A 22918-nucleotide genomic window follows, 5' to 3' on the forward strand; every position below is an offset into this window, starting at 1 on the left:
TACTTGTCATAACTATAGTTCAGATATCTTACTAATATGTCATATACACTTCTTTGCTTTTAAAAAATTGATTGGAGAGTTCTGATATTTCATATTTTACTTAGAAAGCTGTAATAACAAGATAATATAGTTTAGAAACGTATTTTACCATAGTAAACATTTTCTTTATGTTTAGATGCTATTTGAATGAAGCAAAAGCAGCTTAAAGTAGTTAGATCATGAATTTTCTCATAAGATGTTTGTGAAATAGATAGGTCATAGGTTTACAGAAAAATCTTGCAGAAAATAAAGTGCCAATATAACCCCCTACTCTCCAATATTAATGCCTTGAGTTACTAAGGTCCATTTGTTACAATATGTTATGTTGTACTATTAACTGTGGTCAGTGATTTACCTTAGGATTCACTGTTTTTTGTACAATCCTGTTTGTTTGTTTTTAAATTTTTATTCTAGTAACATATATACAACTTAAAATTTTACCTTTTAGCTACATTGAAATATATAGTTCAGTGGTGTTCATTATGTTTACAATGTTGTGCTACTGTCACCGCCATCTATCACCAAAACTTTTCCTTCAACCCAAAAAGAAACTGTGTAATTTAAGCATTAACTCCCTCTCCCTTGCCCCCCACCCCAGTCATTGGTAAACTGTATCCTAATTTCTGACTCTGTGAATTTGCTTATTCTAATTATTTTTTATCATAAAATATTTGTCCTTTTGCTCTGACTTGTTTCAGTCAACATGATGTCTTCAGGATTCATCCGTGTTGTATTTATCAGGACTTCATTCCTTTTTACAGCTGAGTACTATATTACATTATATGTGTAAATATTTGTTTATCCATTCATCATTGATTGACACTTGGGTTGCTTTCATCTTTTGGCAGTTGTGAATAATGGCCCTATGATCATCAGTGTGCAAGTATCTGTTTGGGTCCCTGCTTTCAGTTCTTCTGGGTATATATCTAGTAGTGGGATTACAGATCATATGGCACTTCTATACTTAGCTTCCTGAGGAGCTGCCAGACTGTCTTCCACAGTGACTGGATCATTTTACTTTCCCACCAGCAGTGAATATGTTTTCCAGTTGCTGTGCATCATCTTCAACACTTGTAGTTTTCTGTTTTGTTTTTTTTTTTTTTTCCCACCACTGGCCATTCTAGTAGGTGTGAAACGATATCTCATTGTGATTTTCATTTTCATTTCCCTAATAGCTAGTGATGTAGAGCATCTTTTCATGTGCTTTTTAGCCATTTGTATTTCCTCTTTGGAAAAATGTCTATTCGAATCTTTTTGCCCATTTTAAAATTGGGTCATTTGTCTTTTTATTGTTGAGTTGTAGGATTTCGCTATATATTCTGGATATTAAACCCCTACTGAATACGTGGTTTCCAAATATTTCCTCCCATTGTGTAGCTTGTCATTTTACTCTAATTATAAAGTTCTTTGTACAAAAATTTTTAATTTTGAGGATGCCCCATTTATCTATTCTTTTGTGGTTTGTGCTTTTGGTATAATCTTAAGAAACTACCGTGTTACATAGGGTCCTGAAGATGTTTTCCTATGTTTTCTTCTAGGAGTTTTATAGCTCTGCTTCTTATATTTAGGTCTTTCATTCACTTTGAGTTGCTTTTTGTATATGGTGTGGAGTAAGGATCCACCTTCACTCTTTTGTATATGGACATCACTTTTCTGTACACTATTTGTTGAAGAGACTACTCTTTCCCAATTCAGTGGATTTGGCACCTGTGTAAAAAATCAGTTTGCCATAGATATGAAGGTTGATTTCTGAACTTTCAGTTCGATTCCATTGGTCTATATGTCTGTCCTTGTGGCAATACCATGCTGTTTTGATTACTATGACTTTGTCTAATAAGTTTTTTTTTTTTTTTTTTTTTTAGATTTCTGTGAGACTCAGGTTTTTAGTGTTTTGAAAGTTATACTTTGACAGTACATGCCCAATTATGTGTATACATTTGGGTGTATTTATGTGTGTATGTGTGTATGTCTTAGTTTGCCAGGGCTGCTGTGACAAATACCACCCAATGGCTGGCTTAACAACAGGAATTTATTGTCTCAAGGGTTTGGACACTAGAAGTCCAAAATCAAGGCGTCGGCAAGGCCAGGCTTTCTCCCTGAAGTCTGTGGCATTTTGATGCTGGCTTGTCACAATCTTTGTGGTTCCTTGGCTTGCCTCTCTGCCTCCCATCACATGGCAATCTCCTTGCCTTGGCTTTTCCAGCTTCCACTGACTTCTGGCTTCTCTTTATAAAGCCTCTAGTCATATGGATTAAGGCCACCCTGATTCAGTCTGGCCACGACCAAAGAGGACTCTGGAAGATCCTATTCACCATGAGTTCACACCTTAACTGACAGTACATTTTCAAAGGGTCCTGTTTACAAACGGCTTCAGGCCCACAGGAACACAGATTAAGATGAAGAACCAGTCATGGTTCCTATTTAGGTTAATGAAAATGTTTTCATAATGGATAGTGGTTTTGGTAGCAAAACATTGTGAATGTAATTAACAGCCCTGAAATATATAGCTGAATGAGATTAAAAGGGGAAATGTTAGATTGTATATATGGTAACAGAATAAAAAATTAAGAAAAAAAATTCCATGGGACAACACTATGCAAACAGTGAGCCTAGGTTAAATCCTGTACTATAGTTAATTATAATTATATTACAATAGTACAATTATGAAAACGTGCTATCACCAGTTGTAACAAATGTTCCACACCAACGCAAGGTGTTAATAATAGGGTGATATATGGGAATCTTGTTCTTTATGCATGATTGTTCTGCAAAACTGCAACTTCTGTAAGAAAGGGAGAAAAAAAGATTAAGAACACGTGTTTTGTTGGTGTAGATGATTGAATCTACCGCAGTTTTTATGGGCGCTTTATATTGCTATATATGGGTGTTTAACACACCGATAATGCATAGGGAAAAACAAATGGGAAGAAATATGGCAAAATGTTACAAATGGATATCTTAAGGTAGTTGGCATGTGTATATTAATGACTTTTATAATTTGAAAAGAAAAACTAATAAACACTGTTTTTAAAATTCAATTTTATTGAGATTGTTCACATACCATACAATCATCCAATTGCACAGTCAGTTGCCCACGGTACCGTCATACAGCTGTGTACCCATTATTCCAGAAAAGAAATAAAAACAATAAAGAAAACTCAAATCCTCCCATACCCTTAATCCCACCCCCTCCATTATTGACTCATGGTATTGGCATAGTACATTTGTTACTTTTGATGAATGTGAAAATACAACTAACTGTAGTACATAGCTTGCAATAGGTATATTTTTTCCCCTATATACTCCTCTATTATTAACTTCTAGTTATACTGTCATACATTTGTTCTAGTTCATGAAAGAGATTTCTAATATTTGTACAGTCAATCATGGACATTGTTTGCCACAAGATTCACTGTTTTATGTATTCCCATCGTTCAACCTCCAACTTTCCTTCTGGTGACGTACATGACTCTAAGCTTCCCCTTTCCACCACAGACACACACCATTCAGCACTGTTATTCTCAGAATAACATGCCACCGTCACCTCTGTCCATTTCCAAGCACTTAAGTTCAACCTAGTTAAACATTCTGTTCGTAAAATGCAGCTGCTCCCCATTCTTTAGCCTCGTTCTATATTCTGGTAACTTATGTTTCACGTCTTTGAGTTTACATATTATAATTAGTTCGTATCAGTGAGACCATACAATATTTGTCCTTTCATGTCTGACTTATTTCACTTAATATAGTGCTCTCAAGGTTTCTCCATCATCTCATTGTTTTTGTTTTTGTTTTTTTTAAGGTGGTTTTGTTCACCCACCATACATTCCGCCTTAGTAAACAATCTATAGTTCCCTATATAATCACGTATTTATGCATTCACCACCATCACCACTATCTATATAAGGACATCTCCATTTCTTCCACAAAGGAGGAGAAAGAGTCAAAGAAAGTAGAGAGACAAAAGAAAAAGAAAAAGAAAGATTAAAAAATGACAACTAAAAAGCAACAAAAGATAGAATTAAACTAAAGTACCATAAAAGAGTCAGACAGCATCACCAATGCCAAGAGTCCCATACCCCTCCCTTATATCCCCCTCTTATAGGCATTTAGCTTTGATATATTGCCTTTGTTACATGAAAGGAAGCATAGTACAATGTTTCTGTTAACTATAGTCTCTAGTTTGCATTGATTATATTTTTTCCCCAATATCACCCCATTTTTAACACCTTGCAAGGTTGACGTTCATTTCTTCTCCCTCATGTGGGGTACAGTGTTCTGTATATGTCTGTTAGGTCTAGTTCATTTATTGTCTTATTTAGGATCTCTGTTTCCATATTGATCCTCTGTCTGTAAGTTCTCTCTGTTGATAAGAGTGGTTTATCGATGTCTCCAAATATTATTGTAGATATTTCTATTAATTTGAAAGCAACTTAACTTCATAGCATACACGTATACTTTTCCTATATGCCTTTGTCCACACACTTTTTTTGTGCGTATTGCAGAGTTATATCTTTATACATTTTATGTTCAAAACCATGGATTCATCATTACTTTTTACGTATTTGCATTTTGGAAACTGTAAGAAGTAAAAAGTGGAATTACATGCCAAAAATGCAATATAATGCTGGCATTTATAATTTCCCATATGGTTCTCTTTTCTGAGGTCTTTATTTCTTTATGCTTTTTCATTCCACTGTCTAGTGTCCTCTCCTTTCAGTCTGAAGAATTCACTTTAGCCTTGCTTGTAGGGCAGGTATGGTGGTGAACTTCCTCAAGTTTTCTGTCTGGCTATTTCTTAATCTCTCATTTTTGAAAGAGATTCTTGCTCGATATAAAACTCACAGTTGGCATTTGTTTTCCTTCTGCACTTTAAACATTTTGTCCTATTGCTTTCTTGCCTCCATGGTTTCTGATGAGAAATCAGCACTTATATTATTGGGATTCCTTTGTACATAACTTATTGATTTCTCCTGCAGTTTTCAGATCTCTCTGCTTGTCCTTGGAATTGGGCTGTTTGGTTACCATATGTCTAGGCGTGGCTCTCTTTGAGTTTATCCTGTTTGTGGTTAGCCTTCTTTAAAATGCACATAGATGTAATTTGGGAAGTTTTCTGCCATTATTTCTTTGAATATTTCTTATGCCCTTTCTTCTCCTTCTAGGACTCCTATAGTATGTATGTTAGTCTGCTTGATGGTGTCCCACAGGTCCCTTTTACTCTGTTCACCTTTTTTTAATTCTTTTTCCTTTCTGCTCTTCTGCCTGAATCATTTAAATTGCCTTATCTTCAAGATCACCATTTCTTTCTTCTCCTAGCTCTAATCTACTTTTTGTTTTGTTTAAATCACATAACCCAACATTTATTGGGTATCTGTTGTGTGCAAAAAGTTAGATACAAAGACTCAAAGAAAAAAAATAAGATGCTCCTGCCCTTTCAAGGACCCCAAGTAACAGAATCAGTCCTAGTAAAGTGTTCCTTAGAAAAGATCCTTGGTACATAAATTTTTTTTTTTAAATAGTTTTATTCACACACCATACAGTTTATCCTAAGTATCCAATCAGTGTCTCCTGGCATAATCACATAGTTATGCCTTCACAACCACAATCGATATGAGAACATTCCCATTTCTTCCAAAAGAAAGAAAAAAAAGACTCTCATACCCCTCCCTTTTATATTCCTATTATTGACATTTAGCTTCGGTAAAGTGCCTTTGTTCCAATTAATGAAAGAATATTACAATGTTATGGTTAGCTATAGACCTTTGTTTGCATTAATTGTATTTTTTCCTATATACCACCCCATTATTTTAATACCTTGCAAGAGTGACATACTTTTCTTCTAGTTCATAAAAAAACCTTCTTTTATTTGTTCGATTAGGCACTGTCATCATCCATTCTAGATTTCTCAAAGTTATACAGTCCCAGTTTTTATCCTCTACCTTTCATTCTGGTGACATATGCGACCCTAATCTTCCTCTTCAGCAATACTCACTCTCAGCTTTGTGAATTGCACTTACAGTATTGTGTTACCATCCCGCAGTATTGTGCTATCCATTTCTGAACCTTTACAATCAACTTTATTAAATATTCTGTACTCTTTAGGCATCAATTGCCCAGTCTCTGCCCTCTTTCTATCTCCTGATGACCTGTGGTCTTGAATTTAACTCTCAGAGTTTGCTCATTATTGGTAGTTCATATTGGTGAGACTGTGCAATGTTTGCCCTTTGTTTCTGGTTATTTTCTCAACATAATGTCCTCAGGGTTTGCTCAAGGCACCCACGTTGTTGCACTCATCATGACTTCATTCTGTCTTACAGCTGCATAATATTGCATAATTTTACATTGTATATCCCACAGTTTATCATATTTGTCAGTTGATGGACATTTGGGCTGTTTCCATCTATTGGCAATCATGAATAATGCCACTGTAAACATTGATGCTTTCAGTTGTTCCAAGTATATACCTAGTAATAGGATTGCTGAATCATATGGAAGTTCTATACTTAGCTTCCTGAGGAACCACAAAACTGTCTTCCAGAGCAGCTGTACGATTCTACATTTTCACCAACAGTGATTTGGTGTACCTATTTCTCCACATCCTCTCCAACACTTGGAGTTTCATGTTTGTTTAGTAGCTTCCACTCTAGTAGGTATGAGATGATGTCTCATTGTGGTTTTGATTTGCATTTCCCTAATAGCTAGTGAAGTTGACCATCTTTTCATATGCTTTTTAGCCATTTGTATTTCCCCTTTGGAAAAGTTTCTGTCCATTTTTTGCCCATTTTTAAATTGGGTTGCTTGTCTTTTTGTTGTTGAGTTCTAATCTGCTTTTGAAAGCCTCTAGGGAAATTTTCATTTCATTTATTGTGATCCCCAACTCAGGTTGTTCTATTTGGTCCTTTTAAAAATTTCTCTTTTTTGAGATTCTTATATTATTAATTCATGTCCTTTAGTTCTTTCTCCGTGTTTTCCATTATCTCCTTGAGCATATTGATGATTTTTTTTTTTTTTTTTGAAGTCTTTGGTGTGTCCAGAGTCTGGTATTCTTAGTTGATGGTTTTGGGATTTTGTATCTTGTTCCTTTGGGTGATCTATCATTTCCTCTTTGCCTTGTAATTTTTTTGTTGCACTCTGTACACTTTAATATTTTAAAGTATTCACTCTGGGATTTAATCACTGAGCTCTCTGTTCCTTAAGTTTATATCCAGCTAGTGATATGAGAAAGATTTCCTTGAGTGCCAGGAGTATAAAAAACAAAGCATAGCAATAAACACTCGTCATAGTCTTTGAAATTTGTTCTTTGTGCACCATTTTTATAATCAAAGTCTGAGTTAAAAGCTGTTATAATATTGCAGAACTAGGTTTGGAATTTCTCTATTTAATCCTCATGTATTCAGAAGTAGTTCTTACTTTCAGCTGATAGTGTGTTAGGTGTATAATGGTGTAGTTATGTGCTTTAACACATAAATCTGATAGAAGTTGGTTTGCTATTCTTTGCATGTCAAGCAAAAGGTACCAGGATATTTTGAGTGGGATATTTGGTGAGCCTAGGCTCTTGAGTCTCGACATTGACTCAAATTGGTATGTATGATATTCTGCTATCCAGAGTTAGGTCCTACCTATCTAAGATACAACTGTGCCATAGATAATGCAGTTCTCAAGACCTGGGCCATGGCCTACATTCTTCTTCACTCTATTTGTTCACCTATCTAATTCTTCTCATACTAGTCTCTTGAAACTCCAGTTATAACAGTACAATAATATTTGCCTGAGTCTAACCTCTGCTTTTCCAGTGATCCTAAAGTAGAATATAGAATGGATTTTAACCCAATGAATAAATATTTTCAGTTACCTTGCAGTATTTCCATATTTTATCACAAGTGTTTCTTATTTTATTTCGTTGAGGTAGTTATGGCAGGTGTTATTAATATCTTTCATGGAAGACCAAATAATGTAATGGGTTATGAGTGTAGCATGAAAGACTGGAGTTGAGCTAAAATGTAGGCTATCAGCTCTTTGTTGTAGGTCTCTAAATACAGAGTAGATTTTTTTTTTTTAATGAAATAGTTTGTGGGACACTGTTAGGAGAGGATTCGGGAGTGGTGGACCAGATCACCTGTTAAGGTCCCTTGTAAACATGAGTTTTGATAATTTCTTGTTATTCTTTCATTTTTATCTGATCCCTTCTCCTATTTAAGGTAAATATGACAATCTCTTCAGCTACTATTACCCTTAATTTATGTGTGTAACACTGTCAATGAATAGTAGTTTATACGTTAATGAGTCTTTTTCTCAGTTGCTTCTGTTCTCCATCTTTTGTCTATTGAGGAGTTGATGTTCAGTTAAGGTAGTGATTCTTGAGGTTTTGTCTACATAATCCCTAGACAGCAGAGTGATTGTGGTGGGTTGGAGCTATGTACCCCAGAAAAAATGTTCTTAACCTTTAGTTCATACCCACAGATGTGGCCCAGTTGAGTCAGGATGGGTCTTAATCTGATTACTGAAGGCTTTATAGGGAAGGTGATACGGAGAGAGAAAGCAAGAGGGAGAAGCTAGAAACTGAAAGTCAGTGGAACTTTGCATGAGAAAGGAGAAGCTGTGAGAGGCTGCCATGTGCATTGCTACATGACAGGAAAGCCAAGGACTAAGAATCACTGACAGCCAGCCCCAGAATGTCAGAGTCTTCTGGGAGAAAGCATTGCCTTGATGATGACTTGATTTGGATTTGTCCTAGCCTCAAAACCATGAGCCAATACATTCGCATTGTTAAAGCCAACCCATTTCATGGTTGTTTTGGCAGCTAGGAAACTAAAACAGTGATTTTTAGATTTTCCTTTTAATCTAAACTCAAGAATATTCTCTAAATCAAACTCTTGTTTAAGAGTTTCTGTTTGTAAGCAATGAAATGATTTCTTCTTTTCTGGTGAGTAATCAGTCCTAAAGTGTGACTTTCTTCAGCATTAGTGAGTGAAATCTAATTTCATTAATACTAGGCATTATAAAAGACATACTATTCAGACTGTGTCAGCACTACTCAATAATTTAAGAAATGGAAACCCCTTGATTTATTCATCTTATTGGTGTCATAAGATTTTTTTGAAGTGTTTTGAGGTTCTTGGATAAACATTATTGGATCAGTACAAAATATTCTCCAACTGTGATGTAAAGTGTTAGAAGAATATTTTAAAAATCACTAAACGTAATGATAATATGAAGGCAGGGCAAATCTCTGCTCAAAAAGATGAAGATAGACTCATTTAATTTTTGCAACCCTCCCATAAATCAAGGTTAAATAAAAATTTGTGTCACTCAAACGCAATCTGTAAAAGATTCTTATATACTGCACTGTTTTTCTGATGGGGAAGTAAGTTCATTAGGGTCAGCTACTTAGGTATTACAACAGGATACATTGAATGAAAGAGAATATTTCTCTCCTCATGATGCATGGTTAGCTATGTACACTTACAGAAAGAACTTTAAACATGCCTATAATAAGGAGGGTATCAAAATCAACATTTGTAAGAAACTTCCGGAGACCCAGCCTTTCCCAACATCTAGCATCCAAAGCCCCAAGATTTTTGAGTCCTTGGGGATCCATTACCTTTGAGTAGGTTTGCCAAATTTAGCGAATAAAAACACAGAATGCACAGTGAAATCTGAATTTCAGCTAAGGAATAAGTACTTTTTTAGTATAAATGTGTCCCATGAAATATTTCAGACATTCTTACTCTAAAAAAATATTCACTTTCTGAAATTCAAATCTAACTGGGCAGCCTGAATTTTTCCAGCCACCCTCCTGAAACTTAAGAGCAGATTGAATCTTGATAACTAGGGTTCATCAGAGGCTTGTTTCTGCAAGGGTCAGGATGTTGATTTTGCTAGCAAAATCTGTAATTTGTGGACAGAAGGAGGAAGGAACTTCAGCAGGCCAACTGCTTTTAAGAGAAACATTTTTGAACCTCCTCCTCCTCTTCCTTAACTCCCAGCAGTACTTTTTTCATTACAAAGAATTCAGAATTTCAGTGTTTGGGTACAAGATTTTGTAATTAACTTAAAATCATAGTGGAACCTATGTAAATTCTTACTTTTGCTTTGGAGATTTGTTGTTATTGATGGACAGTCATTTCAGTTAGCATTTTTTTTTTGATGAGCTGTTTTGTTTTCTGAGAAACCTGCCAGGAATATCCCACAGGAGATTAAACTTTCATGCTAGCCTTTGATCTGTAAAGAGCACACCATCTACTTTGCAACTACCTAACACCATTCCTTACTCTCATTTCATCTGCCTGCAACCAAAATAACTAATAATAAAAGATCTCTTCTTGAATTGTTTCCACTGTATTAAAAAGTGGAAATTTAGAAATAAAAATGAATTCATGGTATTTGTATTTAGTATTGTTTTCTCATTTATCATCATTAATTATACATGTACCAGTTTTTTAACTTGAGCTCTTATACTTTTTACATTTAGTTCACATAATATTTAAAACATAGTCTTTCCTGTCTCTTTTTCCACCCACCCCTATTCCCTAGGTTACTCCTCTAAGGAAAACCAATATTGTATTAAACCTCTTTAATAAATGAGCAATGTCACAAACAGTGAGAATAGAGTCTCTTAGATGTAAAACATGTGTTTATTTATACACATACCACTAGATTAAGGTTCTAAGTTGTTTGGAATTTTTTTCCAACATCTAACAACATGCCTTGAGATTTATTTCAGCCTTGTTCAACTAAAGTGTTTACCATTAATAACTGGTTGTCAGTAAACACAAGATCAATTTGTATGCCGTCATAATAGAAAAGTAAAGGAGATAACTTAGAAGTGATCTTTGTAATTTCCATCAGAAAAGGCACCTTTTGTTTAAACCATAGCATTTTATTTAAAATGTTGTCCCTTTCATTGCCCTTATGAAGCTGTTTACTGCAAAGGAGAGGCTAAGACTACTTATAATTGTGCCTGAGAGTCACCCCCAGAGAACCTCTTTTGTTGCTCAGATGTGTCCTCTCTCTAAGCCTACTCAGCAGGTAAACTCACTGCCCTCCCCTCTACATGGGACATGACTCACAAGCGTGTAAATCTCCCTGTTAACATGAGACATGACTCCCAGGGATGAACCTGGACCTGGCATCCAGGGATTGAGAAAGCTTTCCTGACCAAAAGGGAAAGAGATATGAAACAAAGTAAAGTTTCAGTGGCTGAGACCTTTCAAATGGAGTTGAGAGGACATTCTGGAGGTTATTCTTATGTGTTATATAGATATCCCTTTTTAGTTTTTAGTGTATTGGAATAGCTAGAAGGAAATACCTGAAACTGTTGAACTGCAGCACAGTGACCTTGATTCTTAAAGATGATTGTATAACTATGTAGCTTACTCTGTGTGACCATGTATTGTGAAAACCTTGTGACTCATACTCCCTTTATCCAGTGTATGGACAGATGACTAGAAAAATGGGAACAAAAAGTAAATTAATAATAGGAAGGGATGGGGGGATGGGATGTTTTTGGTGTTCTTTTTCACTTTAATTTTTCTTTTTCTTTTTTGCGGTAATGAAAATGTTCAAAAATTAATTGTGAATGTCAACCACGCAGAATGCTGAAAAAGGGATGGTATTTGGGAAAAAACATAATCAAAGCAAACTGGAGTCTGTGGTCAACATAGCATTGTATTATGCTTCCATTAAATGTAACAAAGGCAATATACCAAATGCTAGGTGTGTATGAGAGGGAGATATAGGGGGGATATGGGATTCTTGGTAGTGGTGTTTTCTGTCCTTAATATTATATTGTATTGTAAGAGATGTTATTTTCTTTTATCATCTTTTTTATTATTCGCTGAAAAAAAATTTTTTTTGTAGTAGTATGTTCAAGTGCTGATTGTGGTGATAAATGTACAACTTTATGATGCTACCATGAACAACTGACTGTACACTGTAGATAAATGTATGGTATGTGAATATAATTCTATAAAATTGTGGGAAAAATATATATAGGAGTAAAAGTGTTGGAGAAAACATGGTGAGAGGGATGTACCTATCTACTGTTGATGAGCAGGCAGAATGGTGTAGCCTTTCTGTAGGTCAGTGTGGTGGTTCCACAAAAAACTTAAGTATGTGGGGGCCATAAGGTCCTGCAACCTCATTATAGGGTATGTCATTGGAAGATCTGAGAGCAGAGACATGAATGGACATTTGCACACTGGTGTTCATGGAGACAGTATTCATGATTTGCAATGGGTGGAGGTGGGCTAAGGGTATATAGACTGAGGAACAGAATGGTGAACTGTGGTATATGCATACAATGGAATATTGAGCAACTATGAGAAGGAGTGAAGCAGTGAGATACGCAACAAGGTGAATGGATCCTGTACACAGCATTTGAGTGAAGTATGCTAGAAATAAAGGCAAACGGTATAATGTCTCACCATATGGACTAACTACAATGTGTAAACTCAGAATTGAATCTTAGAACACAGTCTAAGAGGGGAACGATTATTGTAATGGTCCCTAGACTGTAAGCTCTTACAGCAGTCAAATCTATTCCTGAATTGTAATGGCTGTCTCCAAACTTTGAGATGCTGATCTCTTAGTGTATAACCTGATTGGTCTCTGGAACAATGGGTATCTGTGTGACACCTGAAACTCAGAGCTAGAGCTTGGCAGATATGATTGTCAGTATTAGTATATACAGCAACTGTTAAAAAAAAAAAAAAGAAGTTGAAAAAGAGCCCAGACTTCAATTAGTGATATGAATAAAGCAAATCTGGTTAAGACTAGGGCAAATCAGGCCAAAGGGTAAAGGTCGAAACTGAATGTTTTAAAACTTCAACTTCCATGTGAGACCAAGGGAAGAGAAGTCCTTTTGGTGCAGGTTCTATATTTTCTAAACAGTATAACTATACAGTTGATTTGTTCAAACACCACAATTACACGGAACTTTGAGTAGGAAGTGAGATACGGTAGATGAGTATAGGTTCAGGTGAAATAGTGATACATCCCAAAGTAATTTGGGCAGAGAATAAAAATATATTTACAGGGACCCCCTGAGGAGCTGAGGGAAAGTGTGGAAGTGTTGGACTTCCCCACCTGGACTGATGCTGATGTTGTCACAGACATTAGGACTGGTGGTTTGATGTGCTGAGTCCTCTATCATGGGACTTGCCTTTATGAAGCTTGTTACTACAAAGGAGAGGCTCAACTTGGGCCTAAGAGTCTCCCCCTGAGTACCTCTTTGTTGCTCAGATGTGGCCCTCTCTAACTGAGCCACCTCAGCAAGTGAACTCACTGCCTTCCCACCTACGTGGGACCCAACTCCCAGGGTGTAAATCTCCCTGGCAAAGCAGGATATGACTCCCAGGGATGAATGTGGACTCGTCATCGTGGGATTGAGAGTATCTTCTTGACCAAAAAGGGGATGCAAAATGAGACGAAATAGTTTCAGTGGCTGAGAGATTTCAAATGGAGTCGAGAGGTCACTCTGGTGGACATTCTTATGTGCTATATAGATAGCACCTCTTAGGTTTTAGTGTATTGGAATAGCTATCAAACTCCAACCCAGTAGTCTGGACTTCTGAAGATGACTGTATAACAACGTAGAATACAATGGGGGATGGTGTGATTGTGAAAACCCTGTGGATCACACTCCCTTTATCTAGTGTATGGATGGATGAGTAGAAAAATGGGGACAAAACCTAAATGAAAAATAGGGTGGGATGGGGGGAGTTGATTTGGGTGTTTTTTACTTTTATTTTTTATTATTCTTTCTGACGTAAGGAAAATGTTCAGAAATAGATTGTGGTGATGAATGCATAACTATGTGATCGTACTGTGAACAGTTGACTGTACACCATGGATGATTGTGTGGTATGTGAATATATTTCAATAAAACTGAATTTAATTAAAATTAGTTGTGATGAATTCACAGCTGTATAATGGTACTGTGAACAACTGAATGTACACTTTGGATGATTGTATGGTATGTAAGTATATCTCAATTAAAAAAATGTTATTCCTTTGGGCATTGACTCAAAGTTCAGGGTATTGTCATCTAATTTAATTCCAGATGTGGGTGAGACTAATTGGCTTGCTTCCTCCTGGGGTCACTATCTTCTGGCTGACTGATAATCTTTGGGTTCCTTGGCTTTTCTGTCACATGAAATGCACATGGCGGCATCTTCTCCTTTCTCTTCCAGCTTCTGGCTGCTCCCCGTGGCTTCTCTCTCTGTGGCCTTCTCTATAATGCTTCCAGTATTAGGATTAAGACCCTTCTTGATTGAGTTGAGTCACATGTTAACGGAAGTAACCTCCATGCCTAGAGGAATGGATTAGGAACATGTTTTTCTGGAGTATATAATTCTGAATCACCACAGGAACATATATGTTAACTAGAATTTTAAATTTGAGATTAAAAAATAATATGTAAAAGCAAACTATTAATTTGTACCTATAAGCAGGACAGAAAAGTGGGAAAGATCAGTGCACTGTATACCTAGTGGACAGAAAATTTGAGATTTTTTTCTTGGCTGTACTGTCACTGTAACTTTAGGCCCCATCATACCCCTCTGAAATGGGATTAAATTAGGTCAGCTTCTTAAAGGATAATCAATGGCCCAGCTGTGTCAGAGGCCCCTGGAATTGTCTTTTTAAAAAATTTTTTTTGATTTTTTATAGTGAAATATAACATATACATAAAAGTGATAACTTTCAAAATACAATTTAACAAGTAGTTATAGAGCGGATTTCAAAGAATGTTATGGGTTACAGTTCCACCATTTCTGAACATTGTCTTCTAAAAAGTAGGTTTCTGGGTCCTATCCCAGCTTCACTGAATCAGAATCTCTGTGGGTGCATTTCTTTTCTTTTCAGATTAAGTCTGAGAGGCCCTGGACTAGATACTCTCTCAAATGGATCCTTTTGAACTCCTAAAAAAATAATGCTAGCTGTATTTAATCTCTTTAGCTGAGTGATATGATTGTTTGTTAAAACAGAATTGTGTTCTTTACAATATGAGTCTTTCCTAGAGTTAAAATACAATATGTTTTTAAGTAGTGTCTGGTAGTTAGTTATTCTCTGATACAACAGATTTTACAAACTCGGAACTTTATTTTAAAGCAACAGAATTTAATTTCCTGCATCATTAATTTTTCCCTCTCTACTGCATTATTTTCATCAATATAACTTGATACTTCCTCCCATGTTGAAGAATACATCCATGTTTTGACCTCATGTATCCCTTTAGTCACTCTCCTGGTTCTCTTATCCCCTTTACAGTAAAATTTTCAAGATCTCAGAGTAGTTTATGCCCACTGTCCTCTCATTCTCTCTTGAACCCCAATCAGGGTTTTGCCTCCCTGCTCCACCCAAACTGCTCTTATCAGGGTTACCTTCATGTTGCTAAATACTGTGATGAAGCCCCAGTTGTTATCTTACCTTCTCTCTTTACAGCATTTCACACAGTTGTTGACTTTCTTCATTTGGCTTCCAGGACACCACACTCCCTGGTTCTCTAACTACTATCTGACCACTTCTTCCTACTTGTAATATTGGTTCTGACTTATTGGAATCACAAGTTCCTTTTCATAATCTGGTAATAACTATAGACCTTCTTCCCAGGAATAAATGTATACATACAGACAAAATTTATCATAAATATACTTTTCCATCCTTTTTAATTAATGATGACTTTCAAAAAGGTCTAATTTCTTTACAAGTTAAATATTGTAAGCTGAAATAGTGTTTATAATACAATTTTGGGAAATGCATACAATTCATCATTTATTCCCTAAAGTAATCAAATTATAATACTAACAATTTTACAATTGCTGATAGGCAAAATTAGGTTTCCCTGAAATTAATGTATCATCACCATGGCAAAAAGAATGCTGAAATTCAATGGGGCCAAAGACCTAGTTTGAATCTCTTGGAATCCCACTAGAGTGATCATTACATAATTAATATTTCATTTAAATCCTGGTAAAGATTATTAAAAATCACTATAAAACCAGAATATTAATTGTGATAATATATTGTATATTTCTGCAGAATTCTTCCTGCATACTCTATTTTAGCCCCTTAAAAGATTTTAAAATACATTGTTAGTTGAAATTTGGGTCACCATTAAAAAGAAAAGATTTTGTGGATAATTCTGTCACCAGCAAATGTTTTCATTTCTTTGTGTCCTTTTCCAATGTTTTTCCATAAGTAGATAACAATTCCTATGTTGTTATGTCATGTATAATTTATATTCAGTTTTAAAAAGTCTTAACATTATCTTGTGTGAGTAATTTTATAAGTATTTCAGCTAGAATTTAACTACTATAAAATATTCCTCATCTATCTGATTTAATGAGTAAGTTCTTTCCACCTGGGCTTTTTTATTTTTTCCAGAGTTCCTGAACTATAAATAATGGTATTCTATAAAATCTTTGTAAATGTAATTTTTTGTTTTGATTTTTAATTATTGTCTACTGACAAATACCCGGAAGTATGATTATAAAATCTTACTTTTTTGCCAATTTTGATGAAAAGAGTTTAATTATTTTAGTTTGTATTTCTTAATCATTAGTGAGGTAGAACTTTCCCCAATAAGTTTAATACTTCTGTTTCCTCTTAGAGAATTATCTGTTACATTTTTCTTGTCTGTTTATCCACAGGGATTTTACCTGTGTGCATAAGCTTATAATCCTTTAGGATCAATCATGCTGATTATAAATTTTTCTTTAGTGTATTTTTTTCCCTTTTATGCTGATTTTTTTGTTTGTTTCTCATCATACAGAAATTTCTTAAAATCTTCAGAATGTTGTGTTTATATGTTGGTAATCTCTTGTTGGTCATATTATCTTCTATGTACTATTTTCTTCTTTTCCAGGCACCCAACAGGAGGATCCTTTATCCGTCCAAACAAGGTAAATTTTGGAGTAAACTTTCTTACTGCAATTAAGAATCGCTATGTGCTAGAAGATGAACCAGAAGAAGATGGAAAAGAACAGATTGTTAAAATTGGAAATAAACCTGTAGAAACTATTGGCTTTGACTCTATTAAAAAACGGCAAAGGTAAGCAGAATTGATAATGGTAGAGCTGACTTTTTCCATTTTATCTAAGTTCAGGATTTAAATTCACATGACCCTATGTCAGATGTGCAGAACTTCACTTCCAAACTGGTTTATCCTATCTGTATCAACAGTGAAGTGAAATCTGAGGAATCCAAGGATTAAGTATTCAAGGAAATTAAAATCCTTATTTTAGCACAGGGTTAGTGGAATTGTCTGGGTTGGAATTGAAACATTGCTTTGTGCATTTTTAATATTTATACTATCTTGTATTGACTACTTAAAAAGTATATAGGCTGACAAGTTGGTCCTGTTTTTCTTCATCATCACATTTTCAATTGAATGATAAGTCAGGAATGGAAACAGAATCCTAAATAGTTATCTGTGCTATATAGAATGCTGGTACCTTCTAGAAGCAAGTAGTTCCCATCTCTGGCTGCACATTTTTATCACCTTGGGAGCTTTTGAAACATGTAGAATCCTGAGTTCCATCCCAGACCTACTGAATCAGAAAGGGCTCCAGGAATTTGCTTTTAAGATGTGCCTCATATTATTATATAGCATTCTGTGGTGCACTAAAAGGCATTTTAAACCTGTTATGCCAGAACTTTCTCTTTTTTCTGAAACTTTCTTTGTATTGCTAGTCTATGCAAATAGGCTTACTACTCTCACGTGAACTATCTGTGTCAAAGAAAGCAAAAGCTGATAGTTATACAAAAATAGTCACAACTCTACGAATACCTTTCAGGCCACTCAGGTTTAGTGATGATTGCTAGTGCTGTAGTGTTTGACTGGAATGAGGTATCCCAGTAGTGACCCCTGGTGGCCACTCTGGAGAACAGATTTGCAGCCAGACTAAAAGAATTAAGTATTATTCTTCTGTCCAAAGTAATTTTCTTGGCCATCTTTTTTTAGTTATTAGGGTTTGATATAATACAAAATTTAAAATGCAGATAGGAACAGTGAAGCAAGGTTTTACTTCTTTTTTCTTAGTGTTGAAGAGTAAATTCATTTCTTGATACCTCTGCTTTTTAGCATAGATGGCCAGCATTAAAAAAAATCTAAGATTAAGTAAAAGAATTTTAAAAAGCAACAACCTGTTTGTTAATTATAAAACAATATACATTCATTGTAGAGAATTTAGAAAATACAAATTGATACACAAAAAAGAACAAAATGAAAGTCACGACTAATGCCACCAAGGGATAATTATTAGCAGTTTGCTGTTTATCCTTCTGATTTACTTGGATTTAAAGAACCATATTCTTCATAGGGTAAGAGTTTTTTGCTTTATTTTTTCCATTTAAATTGCAAATATTGAAATACCTGTTATCCCAAAAGAGACATATTTTTTTTCTTATTGGTTAATCTCTTTCATCATGGGGCTCTGTGAATATTAACAAATTATAAATAGAAAAAGAAAAAGCTGTTTTCCTCCCACAGTTTATGAACAACTACATAACTAATGTATTTTCCTGGTGAACAACCCTACTTGGGTATTTGCGTTCAGTAATTAGCTGGTGTCCTTTTGATTGAAAAGGTAAAATTAAAGAGATTCTGAAGCAATCTCTTAAATTGGTTAAAAGTTAATTAAGTAAATTATGAAATTATGAGACAGCGTGGTGGAAAGGACCAACATTGGAGCCAGACCAAGAAGACAGACAGTTCTGATACTAGCTGAGCCACTTCCTAGCTCTGAGACAAATTAGAGTTAATTATTTATAATTTCTAAGCTCCAGTTTCCTCATTTACAAAATAATTCCTAAGCTGCTAGAGTTGTTAATGCATAACAAATGAGATTGCAAAAAATGGTAGTCGTCATTGTTAGGGGCCTCTACTTTAAGTCATTGCATTATTTTAATATATCCAGCTGACCAACTAAGTTTGTACAACCAAGGAAAAACCTATACAATAAGGAAGTAAAAGTAAATAGTCATCATATTTGGTTTTTCATGCTTGAAGTGATGTCTGTCTTGAGACTGTGGTTCTCCAGCTTTGTGCTAGGGTATCACCGGGCACTGCAGCGAATGTACTGTTCATTGCAGGATAGTTTAAATTTTAGAGGGCAATAGTGACATCTGTTGGATGCCATGCAAACTACTAGTTCAACATAGTTTATAGTTTACCACATTGTACAATTCCTTTCAGTGATGTCATATCCTTGCTGAGTTGAGGTTTTGGCAATTGCTGTGATAAAAGCAAGTATCTCCTGAAAATTGACATGGAACCTGGAGATGTTAGTGTCCAATCTGATTCCAAAGTTTGGGAAGCTGTACAGTGTCCAATAATCACTAAGTTGATAGGACAATTATTAAATTGCTTGGACCTAACTGCTTACAAAATGGAACTGTTTTCTTTTGGCCTAGGCACTGTCAAAAATTTACTGAAACACTAAGGTGGTGTTGATTGAGAGTGTTTGGGAGCCTCTGCTCTAAGACTTTGCTGCTGCTTTTTTTTTTTTTTTTCCCTAGTTTCTGATGGTTGAGCTTGTGCCTTGCATTTTGATCTTGAGATTTTCCCCAAAGACTGTCATTTTTGTTCATTTTTTGCAAGTGCTTATAGCATGCCTTACTATATGCCAGGCATTATTCTGAGAGCTCCACAAATATAAACTCACTAAATTATAACATTTCAAGGATGCAGAATTTGAGGCACAGAGATGTTGATTAACTTGTGTGGAGGCAAAGGAGATGGTAGAATTGAGATTTGAACTCTGTGTTCTCACTCACTATAACATACTGTCTCTTTTTTTTTTTTTTTTTTTTTGAGCATTTAATGCAATAAATTTTACTGTATGCATCACTTTCACTGCATCCAATGATTTTTACATATAGATTTTCATTCTTACTCAATTCAAAATATTTTGTACTTTCCTTTGAGACTTCTGCTTTGACCCATAGATTATTTAGAAGTGTGTTGTTTAATTTTCAAGTATTTGGGGAATTTCCAGATGTCTTTCTGAAACTGATTTCTAACATAATTCTGTATCACCAGAGACCATACTAGGATATGGTCTATCTTGATAAATGTTCAATGTGCACTTGAAAAGAATGTGTATTCCACTGATGTTGGGTGGAGTGTTCTATAAATGTGAATTAGATCTAGTGGTTGATGGTATCGTTCAGTTCTTCTATATTCTTGCTGATTTTCTGTCCACTGGTTCTTCTGATTACTGAGAGAGAAATGTTGAAGTCTCCAACTATATTTATGAAACTATTTTTCCTTTCAGTTTTATCAGTTTTTGCTTCATGTATTTTGAAGCTTTTGTTAAATGCATACACATTTAGGATTGTTATGTCTCCTTGGTGAAATGACCCTTTTTTCATTATGTAATATCCCTCCTTCTCCCTGGTAATTCTCCTTGCTCTGAGGTCTACTTTCCCTGATAATTATATAGCTAGTCCAGCTATCTTTTAATCAGTATTTACACAGAAAATACTCTTCCATTATTTCACTTTTTACCTACTTATATCACTATATTTAAAGTAGGTTACTTGTATATGGCATATAGTTGGGTTTTTTTTTAGTACAATCTGACACATTGTCTTTTAATTGGTGTGTTTAGACCATTTACACTTAATGTAATTAATGAGATGTTTGACTTTAGATCTACTATTACGTTTGATCATTCTGTTTTTGTCTTTCCTTGTTTCCAATTCCTGCCTTCTTTAGATCATTTGAATACTTTTTTAGTATTCCATTTTAGTGTATCTGATGGGCTTTTTTTATTTTTTATTTTTTTTATTTTTTTAATCATCATTTTATTGAGATATATTCACATACCACGCTGTCATACAAAACAAATTGTACTCTCGATTGTTTACAGTACCATTACATAGTTGTACATTCATCACCTAAATCAATCCCTGACACCTTCATTAGCACACACACAAAAATAACAAGAATAATAATTAGAGTGAAAAAGAGCAATTGAAGTAAAAAAGAACACTAGGTACCTTTGTCTGTTTGTTTGCTTCCCCTACTTTTCTACACATCCATCCATAAACTAGACAAAGTGGAGTTTGGTCCTTATGGCATTCCCAATCCCACTGTCACCCCTCATAAGCTACATTTTTATACAACTGTCTTCAAGATTCATGGGTTCTGGGTTGTAGTTTAATAGTTTCAGGTATCCACCACCGGCTACCCCAATTCTTTAGAACCTAAAAAAGGTTGTCTAAAGTGTGCGTAAGAGTGCCCACCAGAGTGATCTCTCGGCTCGTTTTGGAATCTCTCTGCCACTGAAGCTTATTTCATTTCCTTTCACATCCCCCTTTTGGTCAAGAAGATGTTCTCCATCCCACGATGCCGGGTCTACATTCCTCCCCGGGAGTCATATTCCACGTTGCCAGGGAGATTCACTTCCCTGGGTGTCTGATCCCACGTAGGGGGGAGGGCAGTGATTTCACCTTTCAAGTTGGCTTAGCCAGAGAGAGAGGGCCACATCTGAACAACAAAGAGGCATTCAGGAGGAGACTCTTAGGCACAAATACAGGGAGGCCTAGCCTCTCCTTTGCAGCAGCCGTCTTCCCAAGGGTAAAACTTATGGTAGAGGGCTCAACCCATCAAACCACCAGTCCCCTATGTCTGTGGTCATGTTAGCAACCATGGAGGTGGGGTAGGCGAATACCCCTGCATTCTCCACAGGCTCCTCAAGGGGGCACTACATTTTTTTTTTTTTCCCTTGTTTGTCTTTTTTCTTTTTCTTTTTTTTTTTTTTTTAACTTTCCCTTCTTTTTTCAAATCAACTGTATGAAAAAAAAGTTAAAAAGAAAACAAACATACAATAAAAAAACATTTCAAAGAGACCATAGCAAGGGAGTAAGAAAAAGACAACTAACCTAAGATAACTGCTTAACTTCCAACATGTTCCTACTTTACCCCAAGAAAGTTACATAATATAGCAACATTTCAGTGAACTTGTTCCTACTACATCCATCAGAAATTAACAGACCATAGTCATTTCTGGGCATCCCCAGAACGTTAAATAGCTTATCTGTTCTTCTTGGATTATTGTTCCCCCTTCCTTAATTGCTCTCTACTGCTAGTTCCCCTACATTCTACATTATAAACCATTTGTTTTACATTTTTCAAAGTTCACATTAGTGGTAGCATATAATATTTCTCTTTTTGTGCCTGGCTTATTTCGCTCAGCATTATGTCTTCAAGGTTCATCCATGTTGTCATATGTTTCACCAGATCGTTCCTTCTTACTGCCGCGTAGTATTCCATCGTGTGTATATACCACATTTTATTTATCCACTCATCTGTTGAAGGACATTTGGGTTGTTTCCATCTCTTGGCAATTGTGAATAATGCTGCTATGAACATTGGCGTGCAGATATCTGTTCGTGTCACTGCTTTCCGATCTTCCGGGTATATACCGAGAAGTGCAATCGCTGGATCGAATGGTAGCTCTATATCTAGTTTTCTAAGGAACTGCCAGACTGACTTCCAGAGTGGCTGAACCATTATACAGTCCCACCAACAATGAATAAGAGTTCCAATTTCTCCACATCCCCTCCAGCATTTGTAGTTTCCTGTTTGTTTAATGGCAGCCATTCTAACCGGTGTTAGATGGTATCTCATTGTGGTCTTAATTTGCATCTCTCTAATAGCTAGTGAAGCTGAACATTTTTTCATGTGTTTCTTGGCCATTTGTATTTCCTCTTCAGAGAACTGTCTTTTCATATCTTTTGCCCATTTTATAATTGGGCTGTCTGTACTATTGTCATTGAGTTGTAGGATTTCTTTGTATATGCAAGATATCAGTCTTTTGTCAGATACATGGTTTCCAAAAATTTTTTCCCATTGAGTTGGCTGCCTCTTTAC

General features: G+C 35.5%; 1 protein-coding gene across 5 annotated transcripts in view; it reads left to right on the forward strand.

The window, feature by feature from the left end:
- TBCE (tubulin folding cofactor E) overlaps positions 1 to 22918 on the forward strand; it is a 157904-nt gene that overhangs the window by 79756 nt on the left and 55230 nt on the right. For 4 of the 5 annotated variants that reach the window (XR_005214542.1, XR_005214543.1, XM_037821504.1 and 1 more), the window contains exon 4: positions 16904 to 17089. Coding sequence is in view for 3 of the 5 variants with exons in the window: in XM_037821504.1 (XP_037677432.1) it covers positions 16904 to 17089 (186 nt within the window). In the remaining 2 variants the exon portion in view is untranslated. The remainder of the gene's footprint in view (positions 1 to 16903; positions 17090 to 22918) is intronic. The other variant, XM_037821527.1, reaches the window with a different exon arrangement.

Source organism: Choloepus didactylus, chromosome 2 (assembly GCF_015220235.1).
Source record: "Choloepus didactylus isolate mChoDid1 chromosome 2, mChoDid1.pri, whole genome shotgun sequence".
NCBI classification, from domain to species: domain Eukaryota; kingdom Metazoa; phylum Chordata; class Mammalia; order Pilosa; family Megalonychidae; genus Choloepus; species Choloepus didactylus.